This window comes from Accipiter gentilis, chromosome Z (genome assembly GCF_929443795.1).
Source record: "Accipiter gentilis chromosome Z, bAccGen1.1, whole genome shotgun sequence".
NCBI classification, from domain to species: domain Eukaryota; kingdom Metazoa; phylum Chordata; class Aves; order Accipitriformes; family Accipitridae; genus Astur; species Astur gentilis.
The window spans coordinates 35,599,733-35,626,799 of record NC_064919.1 but is presented as its reverse complement, the minus strand read 5'-3'; the positions used below and the strand labels follow the sequence as shown (position 1 = coordinate 35,626,799).

At 41.6% G+C, this 27,067-nt stretch overlaps 1 protein-coding gene across 6 annotated transcripts; it reads right to left on the bottom strand.

The window, feature by feature from the left end:
* Positions 1 to 4,340: 4,340 nt before the first annotated feature.
* Positions 4,341 to 26,778, bottom strand: FKTN (fukutin). 6 transcript variants are annotated; one of them, XM_049795282.1, is made up of 10 exons: positions 26,493 to 26,776; positions 25,113 to 25,172; positions 22,048 to 22,251; positions 20,260 to 20,537; positions 18,666 to 18,798; positions 16,867 to 16,996; positions 15,606 to 15,739; positions 14,565 to 14,692; positions 6,443 to 6,702; positions 4,341 to 4,965 (listed from the first exon to the last, which is right to left on the bottom strand). In XM_049795282.1, the coding sequence occupies exons 1-9, from the start codon at positions 26,595 to 26,597 to the stop codon at positions 6,489 to 6,491; spliced, it is 1,386 nt and encodes a 461-aa protein (XP_049651239.1). In that variant the 5' UTR covers positions 26,598 to 26,776; the 3' UTR covers positions 4,341 to 4,965; positions 6,443 to 6,488. The 6 variants fall into 6 exon arrangements, with proteins under 6 accessions (XP_049651239.1, XP_049651238.1, XP_049651242.1 ...); XM_049795285.1 differs by lacking the exon at positions 4,341 to 4,965 and adding an exon at positions 9,467 to 9,591 and having other exon boundaries at positions 6,624 to 6,702; positions 26,493 to 26,777; XM_049795283.1 differs by lacking the exons at positions 4,341 to 4,965; positions 6,443 to 6,702 and adding exons at positions 9,530 to 9,591; positions 14,035 to 14,230 and having other exon boundaries at positions 26,493 to 26,777.
* Between the last annotated feature and the right edge of the window lie 289 nt (positions 26,779 to 27,067).

Genomic DNA, 27,067 nt, shown 5'->3' with positions numbered 1-27,067 from the left:
ATCCCACTGGATGGGGGGGAGTGAGTGAGCGGCTGCGTGGTGCTTAGTTGCTGGCTGGGGTTAAACCACGACAGTATGCTTTGCTAACACGCATTCAGTTCTTGCCCTTTTCTGTTAATCATATTTTTTCTTCAGGATTGAGATTAAATTTGATTGCTTAGTCTGTCTCCAGTGGTGCCCATTGGCAAGACAAGAAGCAATGGGCAAAAACTGACACACAGGAGGTTCCTCCTGAACATCAGGAAACACTTTTTCATTGTGAGGGTGACAGAGCAGTGACACAGGTTGCCCAGAGAGGCTGTGGAGTTTCTGTCCTTGGAAATATCCAAAAGGCATCTGGACACAGTCCTGGGCAAACAGCTGCATGTGGCCCTGCTGGAGCACAGGGGTTGAACCAGATGACCTCCAGAAGCCCCATCCAACCTACACCACTCTGTGATTCTGGGATTTTTGTCTCAAGTTAGAGATCCATACCTACATGTAACCTTTTACTCCAATGCTACCTGGCAAACCTGGACTTCCAGTTAGTAAGCACTATTAATCACTCTTAAGACATCAAACTAAACTTCTGTGAATAGCACCCCTAGCCTGCTAACACTATCCATATCTGATGAGGTAATGATGTTCCACCAGGTGTCTCAGCAGGCTGAATTGTGCAGGTCAAATATTGTTTAGAGGCCACAAAAAAACCCACCCAAAAGCAAGAAAATAAAGAAATCAAAAGAAAACAAAGGAAGAAGAAAATAATTTCCTAAACTCAGTTAGGCCCTCTTCCAGGTGACGGCAAGAAAACATGCAATCACACCATTTCTTCCAGACATTTACCAACCAACCACATTCTTGAAGGCTTCTAGGGGCAGAGATATTATGCCCTTCCCCAAACTATTACATGCTCCTTAAATACCAAAAGCTTTCCCTACAGTTCAGTCTGATCTTCCTCGCTGAAATTTAAGCTTCTTCATTCTTGCATTATCAGCTAAATGAACAGGATGGAGTACCTGCCACATCCTTCTCAGCCTAAATAACCCCAGTTCTTTCAACATTTCCTTGTAGGTTGTTTCCTATAGCCTGCTGTTTTCCTCTCAACACTCTCCAACTCGTCCATTGCCTTGACAGGTGAGGGCCTGCATTGGTCTCTATATACCAGCTGAAATGCTGAACATTGTAACAAAAGTTTCATTTCACTCTTCTGCAGATGCTAGCGCTCTTTCTACATCCCACTCGATTTTCTTTGGTCACAACATCACCCTATGTTACTATGTATTCAGCTTGTTATCAAGGATAGCTCTAATTGCTTTCTGTTTCAGAACTAGCCTCAGTATCTTTGCACAGTACGGTATTGTCTCAGACATATTACTGCCTTGAGTGATACGAATGTCCTATGCCCCGGCAGTCTGACATACAGGTACATTGTACTCACTAACATTCAAGCTAATTATTCTAATGATAAAAGCAAGTATTCAGAAGTATTAGGGCCAAAAGAGGAATGTTACGAGCGTGCAGTATGATCTGCAAAGCACCAGGCATGACATTTCACCTAGTAAATTCTGGATAAAATACATGACTTCTCTTTTAAGCTGCAGGAAAGATTTATTTCAGGAAAACAAGAACCACAACAGTATTAGTTTCCCTCCTTTAAGAACAAAACCTTAATTGTCCTTTTTTTCAAGGGGAAAGCTCTCACCCAAGCCCCTTAATTACAGCAGTGACTTGGATTTGGTAAGACTCATTCAGCTCCTAACTCACGCACTCTGCTGCAGTCTAAATCAATAAGACATTTATAAGTAAAACTAGCCTCAACAGAGAACTCACCATTAGGCAATCTAATGCTATTAAGCAAGATCATCAGCTGATGTAAACTGGCTGCTGGTGCCTATTTACCAAAACAGAGGATGTAGATCATTAAATACAAGTGCTAGATAGTCTTTTATGTGCTTGCATGCAGTTTCCCGAGTACCTGCATTTTGTTCTGCAACTCATAGTGTGACAGAATTACATGAAGAGAAAGAAAACAAGCCTGACAGTGATGTAGGTGCCCCTGAATTTCTTGAACTGCTACGTAAACTCAGAGAATTCTGCCAAAAAGTATCAAAGGACAGAACTAATTTCCTGAAAGTCATTGCACCGTGACAAGCCAGTCCTTGGAAGGAAGGCAGGTATCTGTATTATTACACAGATGTTACTCCTTTAACATCTCATTCGTCTGTGCAAAACAAACAATTTCAAATGACAGTGCAAAGTAGAGACTGTTTTACTCTTGAGTTGACAGACTTTAAGACTTATGACAAGGGGACCAGCATCTCCCAGACTGTTTCTGGGAAAGGGCATAACAAAATCTGCTACTTTTTTTTTTTTTTTTCTTTTTTCCCTCATTTAGACAACAAAGTCTCAACCATATTTTCAGGACTCTCTCCTATCAGTATTGTCACAGTTTTGTCTACCTTCCATTTCTGACTTCAAAAGAAGAGTGGGGTGTAACACACACAGGTCCTTCTTCTATCACAAGATTCTTTCCGGACACATCAAAAACATAGCCATCTCCCTCAGACACTTATTGCCCTGCATGGGCAAGCATCATTTGTTCTGTGCAGGAATTACAAGAGTGTTCTACAGCCTCAGTTTGGCTCAGACATATCCTTTGGAAAAGCTGCTTGTTGCCCTTGTAAATGATCACATTTTTCAGGTGTTGAAGATGCTGCAGTTTCCTATCATTTCCACAGTGGGATGGTGATTCACCATAACTCCCAATATGAGCTCTAGTATCTGATTCTAGAAATATAACCTTTCTTAAGCTCATATATAAACAATGATTCCAATTTCCATTTTGTAAAAGCAGAAAGTTATTGAAAACTGCTACAGAATCATGGAAAATAGGAACTCCCGCCAGCTGGAAGACAGGATTAACTACAATCAATCCTTAGCTACAGTCAGTCTTGGCTGACATTTGTCTGATGTGTCCTCAGAGATCCCAGTCGAAGGCTTCACACATTTCCACATGTAAAATACTCCAGTATTCTACACAGGCACCCTCAATTTGTGTTCCTCCCATTTACTTCTATTTCCTACCAATCATGGAAAAGGAGCACATACATCCCTTCCTTTTTGTAACCACCTTTTATGGCTTTTGAAAATGGCTTTTTATGGTCCCTTCTCTTCAGGCAACCCTATTTCTTCAATCTTTCTTTGCAGTTATTCCAGAGCTTTGAACATCTTGCTACGCTCTTCTTGGCTCATGAGCATCCCTGAATAGGCTCTGCTATCTTTAAGTTACACATACATAGCATGCTTTGTTTGCTAGATGAAAGTCAAGGTACTTCATATGTTGTTGCTCAAGACCTTAAATGCATGCCAGTATGACAATTTAGAAATTGCCCTCCTCTCCAGAGCACTTTCAAAATGAGGGTAGGTAGTAAGTTAGGAAGGTAACACGGAATTAAGAATCCATTGCAGAAGTGGCAATTCAAGAGAACTGTCCTGGGTTCAGCTGGGATAGAGTTAATTTTTACAGGAACCTGGGAGGTGTGGGGCATAGCCGGGGCAGCTGACCTGAACTAGCCCAGGAGCTATTCCATACCATGGGACATCATGCTCAGTATATAAATGGGGAGTGGGCCGGGGGGGGGGGGGGGGGTGGGTGGTCTCTGTTTTTGGTGGGGGAAGTGGCGGAGCGTCGGGTCCCGGGTGGTGAGCAGTTGCACTGTGCATCACTCTTTTTGTATACTTTTTCATTAGTGCCGTTGTTGTTGTTGTAATCTCTTTGTGTTTGTCCCAGTAAACTGCCTTTATCTCAACCCTCGAGGTTCCAGTTTCTTTTTCTTTTTTTCTCTCCTCCGTCTCCTCCGCATCCCACCGGAGGGGGGCGGAGGAGTGAGCGAGCGGCTGCGTGGTCCTTTGTTACCGGCCGGGCTGAAACCACAACAAGAACCTAACAGGAAACAAATGCCTAAATCTGGGTGTTTCCATGGGGAGTGGTAAGGCTTCAGCCTCATGGTGTGCCTTCAAAGAGCATCCACCATGTTTACACCACTCCTTGGGATGCCATCCAACAAGCAGGAAATCTGCAGTCAGGGCACTGCATAGAGCATGACAGGAGACATGCAGAAGTGCAATATGTTTGTGCAATTGCAGGATCCTTTTTTCTATGTATGGGCACCTGCTTTATTCAAAGTATCTTTGCTGTGTCCAAGTATCTTTATTAAAAAATATAAGCTCAAGACAGACAGTAAATAAGCAGTGTAAGAAACAGATCAAATTTTTTCTCTGTGCATTATGTCATGGTAACTGCAATGAAGTGTGTTAAATGCTGCCCAAAATGACAAAACAAAGGAAGAAACAAGATCTTGAATTGCAAATGAGACTTTCATTCTTTTAATCAGTGTTAAATATACACTTGTATATTCTGAAAATATTTTAACCTGAAGAATAAATTACAGGTATAATCAACTATTTAAGACATTCTCCCTTTAATGGACATGCATTTTTTTCCATTATTCTTTCCATCTACAAAGTAAAAAATTTGACAGGATTATAATTTTCTGATAGTATCTTTTCCTTCACCTTTAAACACCTATCATGTCTGAAAAACTTACAGGCTTATTGTACATTACTAAACAAAGAAGTTCACAACAACAGAGTTTTGAACACGAAAAGCGTAAGGACATTGGCTTTTTTCATTTTAAGGAACAAATACAAAAAATTCTACCTGAGAAATTATCCCTTATGATGTAATGTTTACTTTACGAGTAAATGTCATTAGCAGGATTTTACATCTCTCTCTTCTTAATTAGGCAAAGCTAACAAAGTTACCATACCAATTGAAGAACCAGCATGACAAGTTGTTGCCAGAAGCTGAATAATTTACTCCAGTGCTTCAGGGGCAGGAGACTGCTGGAACGAAGAGGATTGGCAGGAAAAAACATGCAGCGCGCTCCAGGATGAAAACAGCAGGGAAGCCCCAGAGTGCACCTGGAATGATACAGTAGTAAAACCGCTGCATGGCAGTAACTATTTCATCTCTCCAGAACTGTACACACTTGAATACACAGCCAAAAACTGCAGATGAACAGAACACAAACCACAGACTCAACCTACCTCTACCCAGTGAAAGGTGGAAAAGCTGTGACCCATAGATAACCTTTCTGCTTTAGCAAGGAAAGAATAGATACAGGTTTGTTGCAAGTAAACATGAGCTCCCTTCCACACCTTGACACTGGTTCACAAGTACTCCTGGGTCTGTACCATATATTATAGTCATAAACTCACTAGCAGCATTAGTGCCCTTGTCTTCCCTGCACAGCAGGACTGGAAAAAACTTGGACACACATGCTCACATGAAAGCTATTATCCCTCTCCAAAATACTGAAGAAGAAAGATTACTGCATTGACCAAAAGCACAAGCAGAAGCAGGAGGAGAGAGTTGTCAGGCTTCCACTTTCTTCCCATACAAAGGCTAATGTTACACTCATACTTTACTTGCAATTACCCTACTGCAAATTTGATAGAACAGTGGGTATTTGTACACACTTCTGCTTACACTTAGAGAAAAGAGCTGCGATTCTCTGAGATCTCTGTTCTGTGCGCCCATGTTAAACAGAAAACTATCAATACCTTCTTCTATCTACTTGTAAGAAAGCAGGGACAACTATAATTTTCTAAAATCTAGTCAAAACTTTACATGGAGACCACACTAATTGGGACATCAAAACCAGGATATTTATTTTTTTCATGGGAAAGACATCCTTGTAGTATACACCATCATGTTTTTAAAAAAAGAAAAAAAAGCAGGTAACATTCCCTGCCATAATTGCATGCAGTGGCTAGTTCACAAAAACCCCAACTGTTACTGCAAGATGTCCCATGTGGATAGTTTCTCCTTCCATTCATTTAGTATTACACTGTTACTCAATACCTCCTACATGTAAAGCAGGTGGGTCACACAGGTTCTGTGTAACAGAAAGATTCCAATCCCAAGACCAACCTGCTGCATATCATAGGGATAGATCAGTCTCGAACCAAGCACATCTGAGGTACTCATAACTCTGGTGTTTAAAAGTTGAATATTCACAGGATCTCCCCTGAAAAAAGAGGAACTCTGGGATTTTTTCATCCTATCCCTCTCTTAAGTTTGAGAAATGAACAGTCCCAAGATTTTGATGATCCCAGGGAAGTCTAAGTCACCTGGCCACTGTTTACATTTAAATAGTCAACTGCCCATAAATTTACTGCGACATTTCTTCTCTATTCCCTTTGCACAGCTTTTCTTTCAGCTCCCGTTCTCTTCAGTTGCCTTTAATAATTTCCTTTAACTACCTGGAAATGCATGATGAAGGTGGAAAAAAAAAACAACTGTTAAGCAAAAAAATGTAAATGTCTCCTTAGGAAACAGATGAGAAGTTACAAGAGGAATGGATCTTGATGCCTTTGGGAATTGGAAATTACAAACCGAGAGTTTCAAGGATAGCAGGCATGCTCTACTAGCAGTCAGGTGGTCAGTAGATTTGAATGACATCATCCCATTCATCGACAGGCCAGACACCATTGTACTGCACATTGGATGGTGAGCTCTTCCAGTCCCATGTCTTCACAGGAACCTTCCAGTCTGGGCCATAGTTGGCCTCAACATACTGAAGGGTTTCACAGGGCACGTGTACCTTGAGTTCTACAAATTCAGTCCAACACAGAGTAAACTTTGGAAAGAGATACCTGTGTCATAACAAAAGAACACAGTCACTGGCAGAAGACTGAAATACATCTCTAAATAAGTTCATGGAGAAAGCAATCAACTGCAGCAAGTGGCCATGTTACATTTATAATAATTTTTTCTTATTTTGTAACTTCCTATCTATAAAATATTATTTACATACTGGACAGGGTTGTTATTATCAACAGTAACTGGTTAACATTTGGCACATGTTCTTAGGAAGGAGCATTTCTAAATCTTCTGTTGCTTATTCCCATATCATTCTGCGACCTGTAGGAAATCACTTAGTCCCTGTCCTTACTTTTCCACTTACAAACTGGATTGGTCAACTCATCTAGAAGGGTGTCAAGAGGATGATACGTGTTATTTGGTAGCAAAGATTTTGATAAAAGCAGCATTAAATATTTTATTATGAGTCAGGCCTTTTTTAAAATCAAGTTTTTACCTTTCTTCAATCTTACTAAACAAAGCATGCAATTCCCTTTCAGTACCCATGTTTAAACACAGTGCCAGACTTGGAGCAGCTGCAAAGAATTAAGATACAGCTGTCACCCTGTACTTTCTGAAACCTTCTTGTCCCATTCAAATTTTAAAAATAATTTATTCTACCAAACTGACCTTGTTCTGTACCTATCATTTTCTGTAGAAGGGCCAACATAAGCCCTACCTATAAGTATGCTTACACCAGTGGAAGTTCACAGGTAAATTTCACAGTTTGATCAGAATGACATCCTATAAAAGTACAGTGACAGAGTCAATGAGTTAAACAAGTAAATATCAGCCTGTGCACTATTCCTGCAGAGGATCACCAACACTTCTGAAGCTGTGAAGTCTTCCACAGAAAAAAAAAAGTGATCTTCAACTCCTTTTCACAGGTTAAAATGAAACCGTAAGCACTTAGACCTTTTGAAAAAGAAAGTTAAAAGATCTGTGCATTTGCATGAATTAGAAACCCCACATAAACTTATGCATAAACTTAATTTTATTTCTAAGCACTGTGCAAACAGTATCAGAAAATAAAACAAACTTGCTTTTATGCCTTAAATGGAGGGAGAGAAAAATGTGATCAAGCACTTGTGTGTATATATATCTAGAGACTACTGATTAGCTCTACACTAAACCAAAAAGCAAAAAAAGTCAGCTACCAAGGGGAAAACAAGATAAACAAACCTTATTAGTGGATCTATAATGATCAAATAGCTATATAGCTGTTATTAACCCAGGAAATCATTCACCTATCAGAATTGCAGTGGGCGTGCATGTGCAAAAGCTATCAGCAAACCACTGAAATAATACATCCTCCAGAGAGTGAACTCTGAATAATAATTCTAAGGAGAATGAACAGGTAATTTATATAAACTAATCTGCAAATTAAAAAGTCAGTCGGAAACTTCACCAAAATAATTATTTAACTATTATTAAAATCAAATATTTACATTCACTGACGAAAAATGTAGCTTTCAGTGGTGCTTCACGCTACTGGAATCCTTGCTCATTGTTTGCTCATTCCAAGTGGCTGGGATAAGGCTATGTACTCTTGTACGTATACACTGCTCACTGTTTTTTCTTCCAACTTCATTCTCATGAATCTTTTGACATAGAAGTACTGAAAAGATTTTATACTTACACAAAGTCCTCTATGTTAAGAACCTACAGAATTAACTCATTTTAAGGATTAAAGCATACAGTATAGATTTGATTCCCAGATTCAGGTTTTGTAAATACTTATTCTCTGCTGAAGAATGCAACTGTCTTCCATTAATTTTGTAAACAAATAGGAGGTCTCAATTGCTGTAACTCCAAGACAAGACATGGAGGATGTATATGCTTGCTTGTGTCTGCAATGTTGAGGAAGGATTTGTGTACATGAAAATATAAATCATACAGTCAGACTTGCAAGGTTTAAAAACCAGCTCTCCAAGTAAACAGAGACTAAAAATTACTAATGAAAAAAATATTTCAGAGACTAAATGAGAAATACTTTCTCTCTTCATATTTTTATTTGGCAGGATGTATAGAAAGTATACCTATGCAAATATTTAGCTTACTGAAGAAAATGTCTCTTACCCTTCATTTTTAAAAAACATAAAATATCTTGGAATAGAATTCCCACACTTAATTGTGATGCTCTAGTAGCAACCAGTATCTCTTTTGATACCACATAAACAGCTGTTGAGATTCACTTAAATTTGTTTAAGTAGGGTTAGGATTCAGTATGATCAAACAATCACTTCTTTTTTTACTAACCTCCTCAATTTACCTTCTCCCAAATTTTGAAAGGGCTGAAGACTAAGCAAAATTGAGGGTCATTCTGGCATTGCAAGCATTCAGATCAAGCATGCTAAATCACGACATCTCACAGTTAAAAAGCTGTGATCTTTTTTCTCTTTCTGAGAAGGTATTTGGAATAATACATATCTGGAATTATTTGGCTAAGCATTCTGAACAGCCATGTTGTGTCAGGGCTCGGGGCCTTTATAATGGTAAACAAGCAGTTTTCTTGGTCCTTTTCTGTATGGATTAAGTACAGTAAACTATGCCTAAGAAACACCAGTTCAGAATTACAGGCTTCCTTACGCTACTATGTTTAAGCAAGTTATTTCTCATTGAACTAGAAAGCCATGCTGGTAAACTCTGAAAATAATTACCACCAAAAGTAAGTACTAGGTTACAAGAAAAGGATAGTGTTTATGAAAGCTGGAGTCCCAAAAGAGCTGTAATATCCTAGGATGCAAGAGCTGGAGCATAGCACAGGTTCACATCTACCTTCTATTCTCATGCATTGGACCAGTCATATCAAAGGGGGGAAAACAGCTCTCAAGTACCCAAGGTCTGATGTTACAATGGAATTTTGAAAGACCACATCAACTCCACTGGCATGGAAACAGCTACTGCAATTTAGACACAACAGAAGCACAAAGAAAAGGAAAAGAATTTATTTGTCAGCTTCCTTCTCAGAATACATCACACAAAATCCTCCAAAATCTTGTATGGAAAAAACCAGACATTAAGCCTGCTTTGGAAAACTATGAAATTTTTGCTGTATTCTAAGAAAAATACTCTGCAACATACCACATTTTCTGCGGGAATATTCCACAAGCTCTTCCTTTAGTTTGTTTGTAAGTGTGCCTTTTGACTCCCATCATCAAAATACCTTCCCCAGTCTTTATCATTTCAGAACAAAGATAACTAAGACAAGGACTCAGACATTATCACCATCTTGATGAAAGTGTTCACTAAGGTCCCATTAGCTAAATATAAGCAAATAGTTCAGTTCAGGCAAAATATGAAAGATAATGAAATCCTATAGAAGTCAGTAAGGTTTTCCACTAGTCTGCAACTGTCTCTTTTGAGTTAAGTTGGGTGATGGAAAGAAATTAATCTAATTATCAAAACCTGTATTCAGTTTGCTGAGTAGATTAGGAAGCTGTTGTATTTATTTGCTAATTTAATACTGAAAAGTATGAAGCAAGAAATGCAGGATCCAATTTAAAATTCCATTTTCAGAACATGAACAACAAGGTCTTAAGTAGTCATCTGAGTTGCTGACACAACATTAGTCAATGAAGTATTCCAAATCATTACCGCAAAATAAAAAACTATGGGGTTTACGTCACAAAGGACTGTTGAGGCTTTCTGCCATAATACTCTGTCATCAAGATAGATGCCTAAAAATTAATTTTTTAATGCAAAATTAGTTCATAGAATGGTTTGGGTTGGAAGGGACCTTAAATATCTTCTAGTTCCAGCTCCCCTGCCATGGGCAGGGACACCTTCCACTAGACCAGGATGCTCAAAGCCCCATCCAACCTCGCCTTGAAAACTTCCAGGTATGAGGTGTACAGGGATGAGCAACCTGTTCCAGTGTCTCATCACCCTCATAGTAAAGAACTTCTTTCTTATAGCTCATCTAAAATGCACTGAGGTGCTGCAGCATGTCCAGAGAAGGGCAACCAAGTCGGTGAGGGGCCTGGAGCACAAGTCTTATGAGGAGCAGCTGAGAGAACTGGGGTTGATTAGTCTGGAGAAGAGGAGGCTGAGGGGAGACCTTATCGCTCTCTACAACTACCTGAAGCGGGGCTGTAGTGAGGTGGGTGCTGGTTTCTTCTGTCAGGTGGCTGGCGATAGGACAAGGGAAAATGGCCTCAAGTTGCTGCAAGGGAGATTTAGGTTAGATATTAGGAAAAATTTCTTTACTGAGAGGGTTGTCAGACATTGGAATAGGCTGCCCAGGGAAGCAGTTGAGTCACCATCCCTGGAGGTATTCAAAAAGCAAGTGGACAGGGTACTTCAGGACATGGTTTAGTGGGCATGGTTGACGGTTGGACTCGATGATCTTGAAGGTCTTTTCCAACCTAAATGATTCTATGATTCTACATGGACTTGTGCAAAGCATTTGACACTGTCCTGCATAACATCCTTTTCTTTAAATTGGAGAGACATGGATTTGATGGGTGGACCTGTTGGCGGATAAGGAATTGGCTGGATGGTCACACTCAGAGGGTTGTGGTCAACAGCTCAACGTCCAAGTGGAGAGCAGTGATAACTGGCATTCCTCAGGGGTTGGTATTGGGACCGGTGCTGTTTAACATCTTTGTTGGCAACGTGGACAGTGGGATCAAGCGCACCCTCAGCAAGTTTGCTGATGACACCAAGCTGTGTGCTGTGGTCGACATGCTGGAGGGAAGGGATTCTATCCAGAGGAACTTGACAAGCTTGAGAGGTAGGCCCGTGTGAACCTCGTGAAGTTCAACACGGCCAAGTGCAAGGCCCTGCACATGGGTCAGGACAATCCCAAGCACAAATACAGGCTGGGCAATGAGTGGATAGAGAGCAGCCCTGAGGAGAGGGACTTGGGGATGTTGGTCGACAACAAGCTCAACATGACCCGGCAATCTGCACCCACAGCCCAGAAAGCCAACCGTACACTGGGCTGCATCAAAAGAAGTGTGACCAGCAGGTTGAGGGAGGTGATTCTCCCCCTCTACTCTGCTCTGGTGAGACCCCACCTGGAGTACTGTGTTCAGCTCTGGGGCCCCCAACTTAAGAAGGACATGGACCTGTTGGAGCAGGTCCAGAAGAGAGCCATGAAGATGATCAGAGAGCTGGAGCACCTGTTCTATGAAGACAGGCTGAGAGTTGGGGTTGTTCAGCCTGGAGAAGAGAAGGTTCCAGGGAGACCTTATAGCAGCCTTCCAATACCTAAAGGGGGCCTACAAGAAAGCTGGAGAGGGACTTTTTACAATGGTATGTAGTGATAGGAAAAGGGGTAATGGCTTTAAACTGAAAGAGGATAGATTTAATCATAGAATCACCGTCCTATTGCCAGCCACCTGACAGAAGAGACCAGCACCCACCTCACTACAACCCCCCTTCAGGTAGCTGTAGAGAGCGATAAGGTCTCCCCTCAGTCTCGTCTTCTCCAGACGAAACAGCCCCAGCTCCCTCAGCCACTCCTCATAAGACTTGTGCTCCAGGCCCCTCACCAACTTGGTTGCCCTTCTCTGGACACGTTCCAGCAACTCCATGTCCTTCCTGTAGTGAGGGGCCCAAAACTGAACACAGTACTCGACATCCTTTTTGTGTCTTGAGTTTGTCCAGGAGCTCCTTGTTCATCCATACAGGCCTCCTGACATTTTTGCCTGACTTCCTCTTTGCTGGGATGCATTGTTCCTGAGCTTGGAGGTGGTGATCCTTGAATATTAACCAGCTTTCTTGGGCCTCTCTTCCCTCCAGGGCTTTATCCCATGGTACTCTACCAAGCACATCCCTGAAGAGGCCAAACTCTGCTCTCCTGAAGGCCAGGGTAGTGAGCTTGCTGTGCACCCTCCTCGCTGTCCTAAGGATCTTGAACTCCACCATTTCATGGTGCTGCCCATGAGCTTCGCATTACCCACCAGCTCCTCCTTGTTGGTGAGAACAAGGTCCAGCACAGCACCTCTCCTTGTTGGCTCCTCTATCACTTGGAGAAGGATCAACCTCAACCTCAATATCATCAACCTCCTGGATTGCTTATGCCCTGCTGTGTTGTTCCTCCAACAGGTATCGGGTCAGCTCCTCATCCATCTCCAGACAGAGCTCCATGCTCGTCATTGACGTAGAGGGTGACACACCCTCCTCATCTCCCATGCCGGTCCTTCCTGAAGAGCCTGTATCCTTCTATTCCAACACTCCAGCCATAGGAGCCACTCCACACCATGTCTCCGTGATGCCAGTGAGATCATAGGCCTGCAGGTGTGTGCAAGTCTCTAACTCCTACTGTTTATTGCCCATGCTATGTGCATTATTGGATAGAGACATTTAAGTTGGGCCCTCGATGAAGCTAACTTACTGGCTGGAGTGGCTGGAATTCCTTTGTGCTGCTCTCCAGCTGCTCTCCTGCTGACCTGTGATCCCTCTCCAGGTTCTGGGCATCTATTGCTGGCACTGGCAACAAACAGGTAGGAGTGGGATGCATTGAGGTTCCTTCCCCTCCCCCAGCAACTTATTTTAAAGCTGTCTTCACCAGCTTGGCAAGCCTATGACCAAAGATGCTCTTCCCCTTCTCTGACAGATGTACCCCATCAGCCCCCAGTAGACCAGGTTTCTTGAAGAGAGTGCCATGGTCTAAGTAGCTGAACCCCTGGCTGTGGCACCAGTCCCAAAAACATTTGTTGATTCACCAGATTCAGCTGGCCTTTTCAAACCCCTTCCCTTTGACCAGGAGGACTGTTGAAAAAACTACCTGTGCTCCAGAGTCCCATACTGCTGCTCTGTAATCCTTCTTCGTATTCCTCAGACTGCGAATAATAGTCGGTGGACTGTATGAGGCTTGGTAGTTTCTCGATGACGTCCCCAACACAAGGCCCCATTAAGGAGTGCAAATCTCTAGTGTGTCAGGTAGGCAAATGGGTACCTCTGTACCTCTCAGAAGAGAGTCACCTACTACTATCACCTGTTACCTCTTCATAGTTGCACTGGTTGTTACACAGGGAGAGGATCAGGCTGCCTTACCCAGCTGCAGCATCTCTCCTGATATGACAGGTCTTCCCTCTTTAGTCTGCAGAGTGGTGAAGCAGTTCTGCCAGGGCACCTCAGGCTTCAGGGGAAGTCTCTTCCTCCTGTAGATCCTTGCTGTTGCAAGCTTCCATTCTTCTGCATTATTGGCTCCCCTCCCTTCTGTGTGTGCCAGTAGGGGAGTTTTTGCCTGTTTGGCCATGGGCAGCAGGTGCACTGCAGACTGCGCTTGGAACCCGCTACCTAACCCATTCTCAGCCTCCCTGACATTACGCAGCCTTCTCACTGCCTCCTGCAGCTCAGCCACCCGCTGCAGGAGGTCCTCCACTTGGGCACACCTTTTGCAGGCAGGTCTGCCTGTCCCTGCCCCAGGAGAAAGGTCCAGGCACTGCCTGCTGTCTGCGGTCTGCGCTGCAGCCTCTCCCTTCAACAGCTCTGTCTGGGTGGAGACACTGGCCACAACTGGGGTAGACGGTGCAGACCCCCCAGCCAGAGCTGCAGCCTTTGCTCTCAGATGAGTGCCCACCAGTCCGCCTGTTGTGCAACAAACAGTTTTAGAGACTTCTTCTCACCTTAGCCATTTATTTAACTCACAGCTTGTCACAGTCCAGATAAGATCTGCTTGATATGACATGCCAGCACTGCTTTCAGCTTCACGAGAGAACTGACATTTGACAAACCCAGCACCTCTCTAGTAAGGCATAGTATGGTTCTCTTTCTACTTCTCTGGTCTCAAAGTGCAAAATCTCCACTGATTCTCCTCTGATAACTGCCACAAAGAGCATAAACTGCCAGGCAACAACACACAAAATGCCAATACTAAATTGTTTAATTTCTTTCCTACTAGAGGTACAAATATATTTCGTACTTAAATTTCTTGCCCGATTTGGCCTGAGTTCCTCCATTCCATATGTGGTCATCCTCTTCATAGAAGAAGAAAATATCAAGTTTCACATCATCTTCTCCCTGGAAAGAGAGTTCCAAGCTGTCTTCTACCTGCAAGACAAAAATACGCACTGTAAAAATACAAAGCTACTTATGTCAGCATGTTTCAGAAAACAAATTTATTTTGGTCAGGTATGCAGAGTGACTCCTATCTTAACCAAAGAAAATACACTAACTCTGCAACTTCTCTCTTTTTTTTTTTTTTTTAGGTGCCTTGAGACTATTGGAAATTTTCCACACCTCAGTGGGACTACCTTCTCTTTCCTCCCTTTAGCCCCAAAACCTTCAGCACCATCTCCTTGTCCCCTGCCACAAGCAAAATAATCTCAGTGAATAAATACATGATTAGGTGTCTTCATTTAACACATGTTCTTTGTGATAAAATGCTCACTAGCACCAGTAAAGATGTATCACTTTAACTGTGGCTGAACCTTCATATTCCTGTAATTTTGTTCTTCTCTACCATTCTGCAGCCGACACTTTGAAACAAAGCTAAATAAAGATCCACATAAGCTAATAATGAACAAGCCCAGCGCTCACCTCAAGCCAGCCTCCCCCTTCTGCCAGTGTTACATACAAGGCTACAGATAATCTCAGAGCTATCACCAATCCTCCTACATGATGAGGCCCATCCAATCTCAAAGACTAAATTCTACCTTGATTCTTAAGTTTCTCTAGCACCACTGACACAGATTACACCCCTTTAAAACTTATTAAAAACTTCTGAGGTGGAATTCAAACTCCCCAAACAGGGCTGAAGCTATTAAGAAGGGTATTTGCTCACACACTGTCCAAAAGAACACACAAAAATCAACAAGATTATATGTTTAGGTAAAAACCTAATGAGTAAATGTCTGCCAAGGAGACTTCAGATACCCACTTCTACATAAGTGATCTGCATCTGTACTTAAACTTACGAACCTACAGAAAGACACATTAAACAAATTGTTCATTATCTATGTACCTTGCCAAATTTGTGCTTCAGTGGTAATCCTGCTTTCTGAAAGGCTGGAATGATATCTGCTTTGTAGTCCCTTATAAAGACTCCCAAATCCACATCTTTGCTGTGAGGAATGACATTGCACTGTCTATACCAGCCTGAGGGGAAAAAAAAGGAAAAACGGACTAGTTAATTCAGGAACAAGAGCAACATATCAGCAGAACAAAAGCAATATAAAAATGAACTGCCATAAGGTCACCAGGCAGAGATCTTTGAATGAGGCCATGAAAAAGACTTCTGCCTTTCTCTCCTATGAAATGAACCACATCGAGGAAAACAAATATTACTGCACTTATAGCCAGCTCTTTCCTCCAGAAAGCCAAGAATGAGAGAAAACAGTAACTCTTTCAAAGATGAAATATCTTCAGTTTTCTAATCTAAATGTCTTTAAAGAAAAAAATATTCTTTACCTGACCCCAAATGTAATCAGCAATGAACAGTTACAGGGCTACAGTTGTGCTTTTAATTTGAAACTATTATTTTAAATAGTATCTGAGACATTCATCATCTTTCAATCACCACTGCAAAACAGTGAGACAAGAAGTGGGACATCCTTTTGTCTGTTTCATCAAAGCAGTTTTTAGTAATTGTTCATTCAGAAAATTATATTCCCTAGGACTAAACAAATACAAGTCAAGTGTGCACACACATGAGTTTTCAAAACATATTTCAATAATAAAAGAATCTTCACCAGTGATAAGATACTACTTCCACCTTCAGCAGAATTGAAAACTTGCAGTACCTACTCTAATAGGCTGACATTTTATTAAAACATGTGTTTTAAAATAAATAAGGAACTGTTAACTATATTTGAAAAGTCAGTGATAAGCACCAAATTGCATGGGAAGAAAAATCAGCTGAGATTCTACATGGACAGCAGAAATATATGCCCATCACTGTGTTTTCCAACGAGCATTTCAGTAAATTCCAAGTCACAGAATTTAGGGAACTGCTGATTATTTTCTAAGCAGTGATCAACACAACACAGATAATTGCTAACAACATTAAATGCTTCACTGGAAACTTGTTCAGCATCTCCAAGGCTCAGGTTTCTAAACAAAAAGCATTTTGTCAGGAGCAAAAAGGCCTATTTCAATACAGCTAATGCCACATATTACCTTCAAACCCAGTACATTTAACCTCAGCTGACATCACAAGCAATAGAGGATGAAATGTTTAAAACTTCATATTAGTTTAAAAATGCAACATAACACAAATGTTTTACCAAGGCATGTTCCACTGCTCAGCCAGAAATTTACTCCTAAATTATTCAGTGTCAGAGCAGCCAGATGGAGCAAGGATTTTGCTTTTTTTCTGAACTCCACTGCATCAAGAGAGGCATCATCAGGATACAGCTGGAAGGCAAAGGAAAAGTAAGCAAGCTAATGTCAGAGAGCAAATATGTGCCTTCATTTTTCAAGTGTCCTAAGAAAAAATGACCCTTAAAACTTTACTTAACTAATATCTGGGAAGTATCTGTTTTCACATACACAGCCCAGTTTGAGAACATGCACTAGAAAGACAAGTTAAAATTTATAAACTCTGAAACATAAATCTTCAGTTTTTCCAAACTAGCAGAATGTAAAGTCCCAGAAAAATAGAGTAAGAATGTATGTATTAGACACTGATTCTCAGCACTTGGCAACAACACAGACGAACCCTGGTTCTGCACACGCTGAAGTCAATACCCAGAGTCCAGGGGGAAAGCAGGGACAGAATCAGAGTTACTTCCAGCACATCAGTTTATCTGGCGCCACCGAGTGTTACAACTGGATGTTGGCAACTTCTGCCACAGAGTGGAAACAACGTGAACAGAAAATCGCATGCCCATCTTCCAGCTACAACCGTGGCAAGATCTCCTGTTAATGCAAAGCCGAAAACAACACGGCAGTCTGGGCAAACATTACCAAATCATACACAGGAGCAACGGACCACTCAGCTTATGACTGATTTCATTAAGAGCTCTTGGGCAACAAACAGTTGAAACAAATACTTTTCAAGACAGATGCCAGCCGCTTATTTCAATATTAAAGCTTCAGCAAAGTTCAATATACCTTCTGAGGCACATTTTCTCTGCCTGTGGCCATTACTGCCTGGAGGTTTTAGAGCTGAATTGGAGCATGCTGACAATTTCTGTCTTTTCCAGGTGAAGTGACAATACACAGGTACCCTTGGGTATAGTAACCCTCCTGCTACACGTATGGAAAGCTATGGTCTACTAGACTGAACAAGGATGGTCTTCCATTCCCTGAGAAGTCCCTTCCCCAAGACCTTAAATGTCTGAAGAATGGAACCTTTAGTGTCCTCTTTTTTGCCCTTCCATGAAATCAGAGATGGCTCAAATTCAGTGATCTGATTCTGACTCCACAGTCTGAACTGTGGTAACTCATGACCACTTTATATCTCGGTCCTTTTCAAGTTAGGACAAAACACTCCCCATATTGCAGCAGAAAGCTTCCTACTATCTGCTAAATCAGATAGCAATATTCTAAAAATAATGCTCTAAATAGTGGTGAAAATATTAGCTTACATGGTCAAAAAGCAACAAAATAAGTAATTTTGAAATGAATATATCATTTCAAATAAATCAAACTAGGAATGTGGAACTGGAGCACACAGTTCAAAAGAACATAAAATGAAATACTACTCTGAATGTTGAGAATTGCCATAAGGAAAATTTTCATCACACAAAAATACACAGGATCTGAGTCTTATTTACAAGAAATCTATTTAACAGTAAAAATATGAGAGCGCTATGGAGACCTTTTCTTTTCAAAGTTTTGGAAAATGGAAAAAAATGCACTCAGAAGTAAAAAAGACAGACCATTTTCTCCAGATTTTCAGTTAAAGTTTTAGTTTTATTACCACTTACTAAACTCTGCGGATTGAATCTCAGAGGCTGTATTTAGCTTTATGTATGTGAACAGTCCCATCTAGGTAAAAAACAGTGAACTGTTTGTAGGTTTGGGTCAATCAGTGAAAACATACATTACATCTCAGAGACACTACCTGATTACCACTAACCTGAAAGAAAGCCCGAGCTTCTCTGTACCTACATTCAAGAAATCTAGAGTGTGACATCTCCTCTAGAAAACTGGACGGGTTTTTTGGAATTTGAACTTTTAAGTCATCAATGGAAACAAGCAGAAGTTCCGGCCTGCAGGGAAAGAAAGATGATAACATTACCCCATTCAATTCCTTTCCAAACCACAAGCCACTTTTTCCTCTAGCTCAGGTTAAAATCTTAATGCATACTACTGGCAGTGATTCCTCTGTCCAAATACACCCAAAACCAATTATAAAAGAAGAGCAACAACAGCTTCAACAAACTCCCCATACACTTCAAAATTTTACTTAAAAAGAAATTTTATGCCTGTAAGCCCACACTTTGTTTGTCAGATCACAGATTCCTTTACTGACTTATGACTTGCACTGGATTTGTTCAGAGCTGTTGTTCAGTGCATTTGAAAACTCAGGCTATTTATTTAGTTGTCTAAGTATGGGATGCACTTAAGAACCAAATTTTACCCTGTACTTTGCGGCTACTTGCATTGAAAATTTAAAAAATGTTCAGCCTTCACAATGAAGGAAATGTGATATTTAACAGCTTACACAGTTGACTTCAGATGTTTAGGCATATAACCAGTACAGATTCCACATTTTAAAAGGAAGAAAGAATGGTGTCAATTCTAAGGAAAAAGTTAAACAGATTTATTTTGACCTATGAAACGTCTGGCTGTTTTTCTCTGATTTATGGCATATACACATACCCTACAGGAACACTGTTCTCAAAGCCTACTGGTCTGTGCTTGGCTTTGAAAATAGTGGCAAGATTTGCTGTGATCTGTATTTCCTGAAATACTGCTATTGAAAGCATTGTAGGAAAAGGCAGACATTTACAGTAACTTTACCAATGTAATGCAAAGCTTAAGCATAGAACTGTGGACAAGTGACACCATCAATTCAAACATTTATGCAAGAAAGGAGTCCTCTCAGCCCATTAAGAGCATGGCTTACATGCAACAGTTGGCAGGTCTTTGTAGTACAAATGTCACCACTCTTTATTCATGTTCTTTAACACTGATTATTTGGACTGTTACTGAATGGATTTCTGTTGCTTCCCCTTTCCATTTAGTGTTCCATACTTGTATGCCACTTCCGAATACATATCATTACAGAAGTAACACCAAGTATCTATCAGCTAGTGCTAAATCTCTTGCCACTTACTTTACTCCTGTGTTGATAGCATAGATCACTATCAACAGATTTCAAACTTTTAAATATATATAATGGTAAACCACTGACTCTAGCAGAAGATCCAACCTCAGTCATGACTTCTTTGACTTCTCTCACATTTCTGCCTGCTTCAACCTGGCTACACAGCAACTTCCTCTAAAATGTAGTTCTTGATTTATGAATGGTGGGAGGCTCTTGTTTTCAGGTGAACAGAATGGGATTTACCTTCATACCTTAATTTACCTGCACTTTGAGGGCTGAACCACACATAAGCTGAATTTTACAACCTGACTTTAGGAAAAAGAGTAATTTTATATACAGCAGAAAGAAGTTATTTTGGAAGTGCCATTATCACTTTTTCCCTCCTCTGTTTTGAACTCACTTTTCATATGCTCCAGGGTAGCGACCAAAGTGGAGTTTCCGAAAAGGCACAAACTTTCTGTCCATATGTTGCTTGAGTCTCAGGGGGCCATGCCAGAGATAATTACCACTCCTCTCATAGAAGACGACCAGGTGAATGGCATGAGATGCCAGTTTAAATATGTAGTGCAAGGGAATTTCAATCCCAGACAGGTCATCCATCCCATCCAAGCGGGGGTCCTTGTTTATAATCTTTAGCCATTGGAACCCCATTTTCTCAGCAGTTCTAAAAAGGCCCACCTAAAAATGAGAGAGAGGAAGAGACAGAAGGAGAGAGAGAGAAGCTAAAGAATAGAGAAACCAAAATTGAATGCTACATTATTATAACTGACATTATTCCCCATTTTCATTCTCTAATCAGATTTAAGCACAAAGTACTCAAAAATTTCTAAGACCTTAAAGATCAGCAGCCACAAGCAATTCCAACCACTGTTTCCTTGTCTCAAATTTTGTCCCTCAAACTATTCAATCAAACAACAAATAAATGTTGTAAGCCATGCTTGGACTAGGTTTGCTCCTTGCCATAGCACCCCTCTCTGCATCCTCAAACTTGTTCTTGAACTTGGAATTCATAAGTCCTTGAATAATGATACCACTAATACAAAAACGATTACTGCAAAATATTCTTTTATGATGTACATAAATATTTGTCTAAATCTCACCAAACACAGAATGTTGCACTAGCTAACAGGCTTTCATATTTCCATAGAAAAAGGGAATGAAATTCTGGCTGATAAGAAAAGAACCAATCAACATCCAAAGACCTGTTCAGTTACATGTCTTGTACTGTTTTATACAGGTGTATCAGCTTCTCCTCTGGATGCTACAGATATTATCAATGAGCCACAAAGGAATGGGAAGATGGATTTATACTAGTGTGCTGCCACACAACCTTATTCTCAGTTTCTTTAATTCGTTTATAGCTATGGGTAAAACAACCGCCTGATCAGATTCAGAGTGCCACCACTCTTCATTTGAGTGGGACTTCTTCAGTAGAATAGTCACAGACCATTTTAATGTTACCTGCTTTCTCTGAAAAAAAAAAAATTTAAAAAAAAGAGAGAGAAAGAGACGAAAAAAGAAAAAAGCTGTTTGTCACTGGTATCTTCTTTAGTCTGTATAAATTAATCTAATACATATTTCCAGATTACACTTAAATGATTAAATAATCTTGGATTCCATTTTGTCCTTCATCACATGCTACACCTCTACTTTTTAACAAAGCCATTTAAAAATCTCAGAACATCAAAGAAAAGCAGAGATACCAATACGCCAACTGATAAAATAAAATGGTGTTAAGTACAAGGATGTAAGAAATGTAAACCAGCAGACTGTGATAATCTTTCCAGCCTTGTCACATCAATACCTGCACTTCCTCCTTGACAGATCCCCAAACTAGAGATTTATTATGGCTGTACCTACATTACAGGCGTAAGGTTTTCCCTCCTCTGTTCTAACAGACAACTTTGTTTTTTCTTTTTGGAGTGGCCTCTTAGTACAAGTGTTTATGAATATTGCAGACAGCTTCTAAAAACTTTTAGTTATCTGTAAATGACTCTTGATATATCCAGGCTAGTGCCTGGATACCTTTTACTTTTAAAAAACAGTTTCCTCTACCAACACCTTTACAAGATTTCCATGTAATGAATTCAGCAGCCTTAATACAAACACAAAAGCATTATGTCACAAAATCATAGAACAGTTGAATGCATTACAATACACAAATGTGAACTGAAGAAAAGGTACTTACTTCATGTTTCCATGTTTTGTCCAGCAGTGCAAACGTAGTAAAGTCTCTTGGAGCACAAAAGTACTTGCATTCTGGACTAGGGCCATCAGGAGAACTTCTGATCTGTTCAAAGTCTTTATCAACCAGTCCCAGAATCAAAGGATCAATCAGATACACTGGTATATTGTGACTGGATAGTAAGCCTAGGAACTTCCTAACCACATGCTGTTTGACAGAGGATAAAATTGTAAGTTAGATACACCATCTTTAAGCGTGCAAACGTTAATACATTAAAACCCTTTGAGAGAAGGTAAAAAAACCAACCCACTGACAGAAGGAAATGTTATCTCCTAATATATTTTCTGAATGTGCACTTTACTCCCATTAACAATTGTGGAAATGAAAGTTTCTCTTTCAGAAGAACAGGCTGCTCTCAGGCTTTCCAGGTCTCTAGGACTAGAGTAAAAGCCTTTCACCTTCAATTAGAAATTTCTACAAGTTAAAGCACTCTAATTCTAGAGTGCTATTCTTGAGAATGGACTCTAGGCTAAACTCTAAATTCTTTCCAGCTCTATATTGACTTGGAAAGCACTTGAATAAACCAGAGATTATAGGATGAGATGTGATGCACGTGTGGGTGCTGAGGGAGCTGACTGATGTCATTCCGAGGCTGCTCTACAACATCTTGAAAGGCCATGGTGGTCTGGAGCTGTTCCTCAAATCTGAGAAAGGGCAAATCTCATGCCATCTTCAAAAAGGAGGATCTGGGAAACTCTGGTCACCTTCATCTCAGTCCCCAGGAAGTTTCTCGAGCAAAAGCCCCTGGAAAGTCACATCCAAGCACATGAAGGACAAGGATGTGACTGGGAAAGCCAGCCAAAGGCAAACTGCACCTAATCACACCAACTGCCTTTGAAGAAGCCTGTGGGCAAGGCAAGAGCAAGGGACACTGTTCACCCATTGACTTTAGCACAGCTTTTGACCCACTCCCACACAGTATCCCCAAATCTCAGCATGATGCTGGCTGTGTATGAAGGGTGATTGAGCGAGAATGTAGGAAGTGAGTGCTATCCGCTCTTTGGATACTAGTGTATGCAGGGCACTCAACCGTGGCAATGGTGTATAAGGGGTTAATAGCTGTAGCAAGAAGGTCCTGTGCCTGATGAGAGGATTTATTAACTTGACTCAGTGGAGAATTTTAATCAAGTACATTTAAATGTCCATGGCGCACAGAAGATTTACAGCAATCATAGCCATCCTGCTATTAAAAATGTAGCTGATGTATTTAACTGTAACAGTTAAATTTAATGACTTAAAGCACCATTGTAATCAGAAAAAAAAAATATTTGCTTAGAACAACACTGTCAGGCTTTATGTCTGTTACATATCAAGGTTTCTATAAGAGGTGTGATAAAGGAAAACAATGGCCTGCTGCCCAAGCTACCTGCCCAGCAAGCTGACCCTGACTTTCTAACTGAAGCTCTAACCTTCCTCCTGTCCAGCTGCTAGAGTCTGTTCAATCAGACTCCACAGGCCAACCTCCAGTTCTGGCATGGGGCTTTGGCTTCAGAGAGATGTAAAAATGTGAGGACAGAATGTGGATCAATAAAGAGAATTTAGGCAGCAGCACTATATGTGCTGTTCAGGCAGAAGCAAGGCCACCCTCTTAGTGATTTCAACTATATGGAGCTGAAAGGTAAGTGATGTTCTAGCATTAATTCTGTAACTAAAACTAGCAGATCAGACTGATGAACAGGAAGCAAATCCGTGCAAAAATTATCTACTTCCTCCCCCCCCCCCCCCCCATCACTCCTCCAGGGAAAGAGATCCTTTAAGTTGAAACTTAAATAATTGGTAGAAAGAGATGGCAATGATGTCAAGCGGCTAAGAGAAATGCATTCAAATAGAGTATTTTGGACTCATCGTGCAGAGACCCTGAAGAAAGCTCGGAGTGCAACAGGTCCCTGATGGACTGTGGAGCATTCTGCTTTACTACTAATGATCTCATAAGATCAAGTTAAAGCTTAATGAGAACTCTGTTCACAGACTGGCAGATTGGAAGCCCACTGTGACCATGTCACCTGACACCTAGGAGGTAGTCCCAAGGGGTGTCACCTCCAAGAATAGTGAGCCATTCCTGGCACAAGCAGGCAGTCCACAGAGACGTTGGTTTGGATTATTCCCAAGAACAGCTCTTAACAGACCACCTCATACCTCTCTTGCTCAGCAGAAACAAGGCATTTAAACGGCTATTTTGCTAACTAGCAACATTATCATATTGCATCCAAAGCGAAACACAGCCAGCTCCCAGCACATCATTCTCTTAAACCATCTGTGCTGTTTTTCCTCTGGGAGATCTGTTAACAAAAGACTTCTGTAAAAGTGTTTCCAAACAAATGCTAACTACAAATATCATAATTGAGCTTCTGGTTCCCTAAGGCCAACATGATGTTTTGGTTGCATTCAATCCTGCAAACCTTAAGCAAGACATAACAAAGAATATCCCATTTCAAGTATCTAATGGCACTCCTAACACTGCTCCTTAACACTGGAATACAGCAACCAGTGAATGCTGAAATGTAACATTTTCCGGCTCGTGAAGAGCTTTATGACCCAGCATATGCAAGTAACACAAAACACTGAGCAGCAGATTAAACAACTGGAGCAAGCAAACGGGTATTCTGTGACCTAAGACTTGCAGCCAATCTTTTACCATGCTACTGACCATCAAACAAGCTGCATGGTCAAATAAACCAACCTTTTCAATACTCAGTCTGAAAGAACACAAAAGCCTGGATCAAAACTTCCGTATCAGAAATAACAAGTTTTCCTTCTTAAAGCATTAACAACAGTCCTAAAGACTGCACAGGCAAAGGCTGCTAAGCTGTAACTGTTTCTCAATTCCATTTTAAACTGATGTTTTGAAATACTTCATAACTTTGCTCAGTGATAAAACTATCTCTTAGTCCTTAATACTAGAAAATCCCCAGTGAAGAGGAAAGAGTACTGGACCCTAAGTTTGTAATTCCGTGTGAGTTCTCTGAGACTTGCAGAAGCACTGTATAAACCAATGACGTTGTACATACCCATCTAATGCTGTCTTGGCCTGACTGGCTTCCTCTGACTTTGGAAAAAACTGCCCCGTTCTATCAAAACCAAGGAAGGGGAGGGGGAGGGAGAAAGAAAAAAAGAAAAAAAATTAAGTTTCAGTTGAATCTCTGCTTAGGATTTCTCAACAGGACATTCAGGCGCATTTATCCAGTTAGCACTTCATAATTATGGCAGTGGTTATCCCTCTGGTCACCCAGCTACAGTACTGAATGTGAAATCATAAACAACTGCTCAGGCTTAGTGTGTTTAGAAGGACAACGCAAGCCCTGGGGACTTCCAGACATGCAAGGATTACATGATCAGGTCTCATGTTTCTAAGTCAATATGTCAGTAAATGTAAAATAGGAAAATGACAAACACAAACACTATTAGGCAAATACCACTGGGGGAAAGACAGCTGGACTATGCCTCAGTCTTTCCATATGTAATTCTAGAGAATTAAATTTGAGAGTATATATTCATATGATAAAGCCAAGGCAGTTAGTGGCTCAGCTTTTAGCTTTTCAAAAGTGTGAAGAACTTCTCATTCATGGCCTTGTTGTTTACCATCAGAAACTACAAGAAAGAAGTCAAAGGTTATGGTACCACCTAGCACTAAGACTGCCTGCATTTATTAAGAATGTTTGCACCAAAAGAAAACAAACTCAGACAACATGATGCCCATGTGGTGGTTCTGCAAAAATAAATTGACTTCCTTTGTTGAATCTGCGTTGCAACTGCAAACTATGAAAAAACCCGGAGTATTTAATTTATAGTAAGATTCACCTCTTTTTCTGTTATAGAAAATCACACTCAGCTAAACATTCCACAGGTGGTATAAAATCAGGATTTACTCTATAACACCTAGAAAATGAAGAACACTGAATCACAAAGACAACTGCAGAAAAAGCTGTGTTTTCTTTTAAAAACACTACTGTTGAAAAACCTGCAACCAACAAACGCTGCCTTGCTTGTTTCTTCAGAAAAGCCCTAAGATAGCGCTTGGTTTGGCTTCATTTTCAGTAAGTCACTAGACAGCAAGAGTAGGAAGGCTTGTGAAGATTAAAAGCCTCGGTGGCTCAAACCTACAGCTGAGAACACCAAACAGCATCCCATTTTAGAATTAATGGGATGTCTCTGGCTGACGTAATGGCTCGAATGTCAGGATGACAACTGAAATCTGACTGTATCCCTGCCACCAGAAACTTCCTTGGTCATCCTAGTATTGACGACTTCGTGTCAATACTATAGGAATTGCTAGCCGTGTGAGAGAAGCTTGGGGGTGGCGTCGATGCTCCTGAAGGCCTCTGAAGAGAGCAGGCGTTACACAGGGTTATTCCACAAAAGCAAGCCTGCGCGGGACAGCACGCTCTCACCTTCTGCGACAGGTAGAACTTGTAATAGTACAGCTGGAAGAGGAGGAAAACCAGGCTGGTCAGAGAAAGGAGCGCCAGGACCGCGTTCTTATTGATTTTCTGCATTAGTCTTCGGGGCGCTCCCGATCACCGCCTGGAAGCAGCGCGGCGTCGCTCATCTTCTCCGGTTTCCCAGCTCCTCCCTGCGCGCCGGCAGAGCAACACGGGGCGCCGGCCTAGGCCGCGCCGCCAGCCCGCCGGCTGCAGCCCGCAGGCCCGAGCCGGGGCGCCGCGGCGGCCCACGGGCGTCCGGAGGACCCGCGGCGGGGGGGGGGCTCAGCTCCGGGGCCCCCGGGGCCCGCCACTCGCACCGCACCGCACAGCCGCGCCTCGCCCGCCCCCGGCCCGCTCTCACACACACCCCGGCCCCGCCGCCGGGTCACCGCAGCCCGCCGCCGGCCCCGCCGCCCGACTCCCCGCTGGGAAGCACCGCCCGCCACCCTGCGCGCATGCGCGGCGGCGGCCGACCCCGCCCAGGCGCTGGAGTGGTGCCCCCCCCCCCCCCCGCCGACAGCAGAGGGTCTCTAGGCCCCGCC